We start from the raw sequence: 5,882 nt of genomic DNA, 5'->3' as shown, positions 1-5,882 counted from the left end.
CCCCGATGGCTTGTCGTTGCCCGGCTCCTTCAGCTCCTCGCTGACTTGAGCCTCCGACGTCCTCTCGAACTCGACCCGTGACCTGCAGCTCTCGACGTCATCTTTCGACGCAGCTTCACGTTTTCTCCTTTAGGACAAACAGCTTGTCCACCGACTTGTTCTTCTCACCTTCCGTCCAATGCCTCGAGTAGAAAGAAGTTGCGATCCTGTGTCGACTGCGCCAGTTGAGTTTCCCCTTCCGGTGGCGATGAGAGGAAACTACTTGATGATGAAATCGGGGTTTCTTGATGAACCGGTGGTTCTACTCGCAAACATTCACATTACTCAAGGAAAGGAGAAGGTTAACTATTCATTTACAACATTACAACATAGGTAAAAAAACGAGAAGAAACAAAGCAAGGAGAAAACTATTTAATGACTAAATCGTGAATCAGACGAATTCAGCCCCCGTTAAACCCAGAGCGCTTGGTTTTTAAACCCTCTGTCTCCGCCCTTAGCGGGGACAGCAACCAATAAGGTAGCAAACGACCCATCTCGCCTATCAGTGGTTAGGGAAAGGAAAATAAGGTCCGCCCATTGATCAGAGATTCTGGAAAAAGTTCGGATTAAAACATTTGGGAAGGAGGTTTCAAATAACCACACAAACAACACAAATGCGACTTCCGTTCCCCACGCCACCCACGGCACCACAGATGCTATAAACATGTGCCGACGAGGCGATGACTCAGGTTGTTGACAGCAACAAAGAGAACACAGTCGTTAAGGGAATAATCCGTTTCCTTTTCACCCAGCACTCGGTCCCCATCCAGCTGTATCTCTCCCGCATCGCCGAAGTCTCGTAACCCCTTGACGACGCACACATGTCGACAGCTGTATCTGGTTAGGCTTTTTTTCAAGGCGGATTATGCCCGAGGGGGCGCGGTGTAAACGAGGACGTCCGCCGCAAGCAGGGGAGGCCGAGACGGGACGAGTCCCTTTGTTGGCGACTTCCGACCCCACTGGAGCGGCCTACCTTGCGAACACAAGACCAACGAGTTCGCGAAAAGGTCAGCGAACTCCACAACGGGATATCAAAATAAATAATTCTGAAAAATTACCAAGAGCACTTAGGACTACTTAGGTGGTGTGAATGCGAAAGCAATTGTGTGCCATCATACGCAACTAGTTAACTGCACTTGTTTACTAGTTAGTATTAATGTCTAGAAAGGCCTGGTCATTGAAGGCCTTTAATTCAAAGGCCTAAAGTTGAATGCCTTTAGAAAAGACACACGACAGATGCGTAGACAGAAGTGCAGCTTTAACCGGGCCGCCATGTCGCTTTGGGTTTCATTTGCGATAAGGTAGAGTCGCATTGAGTTCCGTGTCCATTGTGACGTCAAACTCCAATTTTGCGAACAGCTTTGCAGTAAAAGCCGGGTTTGATTGCTGATGAGCCTTGTAAGGTTCCCCTTTAAAAAAGAATGTTGGCACTACTGTAAAGCTGTTATTGAACTGCTGTCATAGAGTTTCCTTCCCCGGCTGAATTTCGACGCGTGTTTCAATATGAGATCATACGGTAAGCCGAATCTGGAGATACGTTCAGTGCGTAAACGTAGCTTTTCTCTCATTTCTAATCAGAGTAAGCAAGGTCCTCGAACCTCTATGAGCTGCCCACGTGGGATTCAATGCCGCGTCGCTAAGCTTAGACGCGTACCACGATTTGGCACATGGAATCGTTCTCTCCAGTTGGATAATGTACGCGCGAAATAAACTGAACCTTAAGGCATTAGTAGAAAGCAAGATATATTGTACGGCCTAAACGCTTTATTTTTATTCTTTTCCAATCTTTTGCAAATTATCTTTGTGCTGCTTCTTTTTGCTTTCAAATGGGTCGGACCCCTGCACGTAATTCTTATACAGAAATGATTTATTAGTACTAGATGGATAGAGGCTCACCATTAGGACTGAATATTTCTAGTTCACACAAGACACCGATGTGGACACACGAGTGGAGGATTCAGATATAAACAGAGATTTAAGCAATTGATGCTTTTTAAAGAAAGCCGCCTCACAGAAGCCCCTAAACCCCGTCCGTGCAGATATCCCTCACCGTTTACGAAGGAATCGCGCTCCACGCGCAGGTCACGTTGAGTACGTCCCAAGCTTAGCCAGAACACATGGCTGCAAAAGCTATCGCGAATAATTACAAGTGAAAGCCCTCTCTCTCCTCCTCAAGCAATAGTGCTTTCACTTGAAAGGAGCTTTCAGACTTCCCGCAAAGACCCTCTCCGAGTTTTAAGTGCATTCGCCCTAACAGGCGCAGTTTAAATGGCAAACAGCAGTTTACCTAGTCGCTGTAGTTAGCTCGCTGTAGTTAGCTCGCCTTCGTGAGCAAGCTTTCGGTACAATGGCATTTGTTTTCTTTAGATTTGCTGCCTCTCGTCGCTTTCTGTCCACTTCTAGTTGTGTAGCAGTTTACTCTTAGTAGTAGAATTACTTCGCCCACAGCGCGTAGTACTGCAAGATCGTTGTAATGTTTCGGTTTTCATTTTCATGCTCTCGAAGGGGGCAGCCTTGCCAATACATTCGATACACGGTATTCATTATGGAATAAAGCCGTGGCGCAAGAGACCATGATATGCTGGGAAAAATTTATGAAGCAGGGGTCGTCGTTTCTGTCTAGGGAGTAGGTGATTTACGCATGTTTTATTCAATTCCGAGAAACGGCACTTCATCAAGCGAGAGTGGCAGGCTGTGAAACAAAAATTAAAATACCCGTGTTTGCGTTTTAAGAAGCTGAAGCATTGCGCCAGGCGTCTACTAGAAGGGAACACGATGCTGCGCCCGCGTTAAACAGACGCTAAAATAGCTACGTAAGTTTCAGCGCCCCCATCGCAAATTAATCGCTGCATAAGTTCTGTAGCCCATTTATATGGCCGGCTTTTCTCTTTCTACTGTAAAATGCAACGCTGCCCGTATGCTAATAATTCCGTGCAGGTTTCAGCCGTTCTGAGAAGAGGCATCGCCTATAGGCACCCTGCAGATGTAACTCCGGCGCCGACGCGGGCGCCTCTAGCGGCGGCCCGAGCGTCCCTTGGGGACGCAGCGAGCAAGCGCGCCGACCGAGTAGCATCGCCGCCGCTGTTTCGTCTGGAAGCCATGCTTTTTGCGCTTGCGATTACATGGGTCCGCGTCCCAACAACAAAAATTGCTGTGTTGTAGGGTGTAACAGCAAGTATAGCAACTCACCAGGCGTCATGTTTTTCTTCTTCCCATCGAGACCCTGGGAGAGAGAACGGCGCCAGCGTCTGATACAGCTAGTTCGTCGTCAGAAGTAAGATTCCGGTTCTTATTAATCTCACTGACAATATACTCAAGAAATCGGCGTCTTAAAGCGTTTACCTTTAAAATGCTGTTGATCTTGTTTTGTCGTGAATTCCTAACCTCACGTAACGTTTGAAGAGGTCGTGTTATACGCTTCGGCGGCAGCCTTTGCATGCTACTCGGGTTCTTACTGTATTTTTTGTAGGTTATATTATGAGCTCTGGAAACTGCGTTTATTGCTTTTTAGGCACACTCAGCGTGCTGCTGTGCTAGCATGAACTCCTTTATGGCGCCTTTCTACCCAGTATATTTTTTTATTTGTACTGCGCAGTGAAGATGGGACGGGTTGGCTTCCATCGCAAAACTCAAGGATATGCAGTAAGCATTTTGTCGGCAATGTCAAGGCCAACGAAGTAGGTCATCCTTCATATCATCCAAGCATCTTCCCGTCTGTTTACAAGAAAAAAAAAAAAACCCTGGCTCAAGCAGACGATTTGAAAGGTACACGTGTGCTCCTCTAAACCGTAGAGTGTTAAATGCCTTCCAGTTAAAGGCAGGCTGCGGATGGTCATTGTGATTTTTATTGTCGCATGCTGTTTGTAGGCAAATGGAAAGGGAAAAGAAGAAAGCTGCAGGAAGGTATCAGGATCCTGCCCCGCACCTGGATTCACCTGTCCTTGCCATTGATTACTCCGCAGAACAAGCTAATGAAATTGCACCTATGGAATGTAGCCTAATTGATGTAAGATGTTTCTTTTGCTCGAGTGATGAATTATACGTCTTCGACTTCCACACTAATGAAAATGTGGTGTTTATCGGTATTTCTGTAATGCAGGCATCTACAATGACAGAAGATCAACCAGAGTGCTTTACTGTGGAGCTCATCTTTCTCTCAGTGACTTCTTATTGCACTGCAAGCTGCTTTGTATCCCACAAGACATCATCTACAGTGGAGCGAGGAACTGTGTGTGATATCGATTTTTGTGACAAGGCCATTGGCCCAGTGCATAAGCAGCCCTACTTCGGTGGGTTTAAAGCACTGTGTAACGATGATTCTACACTGCAGTCATTAACGGCAGTGTCTTTTCAAATTTTTGCCCTTCTGCTTAGTGTTCTTCCTGCCTCAACACAACGGGTGAATGCACTTTCCCTTGAAGACAAACTCCTTTTGTTTTTGATCAAGTTAAAACATGGCCTTCCATTTTCCTTTCTAGCAACATTATTTTCCATTCACAGCACGACAGCTTCCCAAATTTTCAAATCAGTTCTTGCAAACCTGAAATCAGCTACAAAGACCTGGATATACTGGCCGTCACGGTTAGCTGTACAACGAACAATGCCAGCTAGCTTTCGTGAGCACTACCCAATGTGTAGAGTTATTATTGACTGCACAGAACTTGAAACAGAAATGCCACCGGGCATTGAGAAGCGTAACCTGTGGTTTTCTAACTACAAGGGACGATATACACTGAAATATCTAATTGGCATAGCTCCTATCGGGTTGGTAACATTCATTTCGGAGGGCTTTGGAGGCAGGACCACAGATGCAGTAATCACCACTCAGGGCAAATTATTGTCTCTTCTGGAACCCGGTGACGTTATATTGGCCGACAAGGGCTTTCCAGGCATTAGGACTGGGGTTGGCGCACAGCAAGCAACTTTGGTAATGCCACCCTTTGCAACAAGTCCTCAGTTTACCGAGTCAGAGGTGGATGCTACTTATGAAACAGCATCGGTACGCATACATGTAGAGCGCGTGATACAACGGCTGAAGATATTTCAAATTTTAACTAACAGGATTCCTCATGAATTGGCTGGATATGTTGACGACATCCTTCACGTGGTTGCCGTTATTACTAATGTTAAGCCTGGAATCTTCGCAAAGAATGACTGCAGTGCCTGATGCGTTGAACCAATATTGAAGTGCCCTAACACATATTCAGGAAAACAAAAATTAGGACGACCTATTACACAATTTTACCATCACGGCAAGTCCCTGAGCTTTGAAACGCCATCCTTAATTGAAATAATGTAACGGTATCCCAGCCTGTCTCTGCTTCAAAAACAATCAAAGCTATTTTTTCTGTCCCAGCAGTGAGTGCATATTCGTTACCTTCCATGCACAGCGGAAGCCAATCCGTTCTTTCCTGTTTTTTTTCATTACTGCGCTGTCGGTGTGTTTTGTGATCAATGCATTATCTTTCTATTTTTCTCGTTTTCTTTCTATTTCCAAAGTAGAACTCTTATGTTATGTGTTTTCTGTTGCAATGAGCAAAACTGCTGTACCGTTGCTTGTGTTGTGACACCTGTGTGGTGCTAGGGGCCTAGAAAGAAGATTTATGTCTTCCTTTTTGCCCGGCACCGTGGCAATGCTGCGCTGTATTGTCAAAAGCTGCAATGAACTCAAATTGTTAGCTTCAGCTTGCTGGAAAGGCTGGAAGACAGACAGTAAACACAACGCAGTATTGCACTTGATTTCAACTGTTCATTGCACTGACAGACTATTACAGTATAGAATGTGGTACTACACATGCAACTGTCTAAAATGACTGCAGTGGAGCCATTGTAAATAGTATAAA

General features: G+C 45.6%; 1 protein-coding gene across 1 annotated transcript; it reads left to right on the top strand.

The window, feature by feature from the left end:
• Positions 1-4,132: 4,132 nt before the first annotated feature.
• On the top strand, positions 4,133-5,206 carry LOC144095555 (uncharacterized). The gene has a single exon (XM_077629247.1). It carries the CDS (start codon positions 4,133-4,135, stop codon positions 5,204-5,206), a length of 1,074 nt encoding a protein of 357 aa, XP_077485373.1.
• The last annotated feature ends 676 nt before the right edge of the window (positions 5,207-5,882 follow it).

The sequence above is a fragment of the Amblyomma americanum genome, chromosome 6 (assembly GCF_052857255.1).
Source record: "Amblyomma americanum isolate KBUSLIRL-KWMA chromosome 6, ASM5285725v1, whole genome shotgun sequence".
NCBI lineage: Eukaryota > Metazoa > Arthropoda > Arachnida > Ixodida > Ixodidae > Amblyomma > Amblyomma americanum.
Note: the sequence above shows the minus strand (reverse complement) of the source record. Positions and strands in the feature narration are given on the sequence as shown.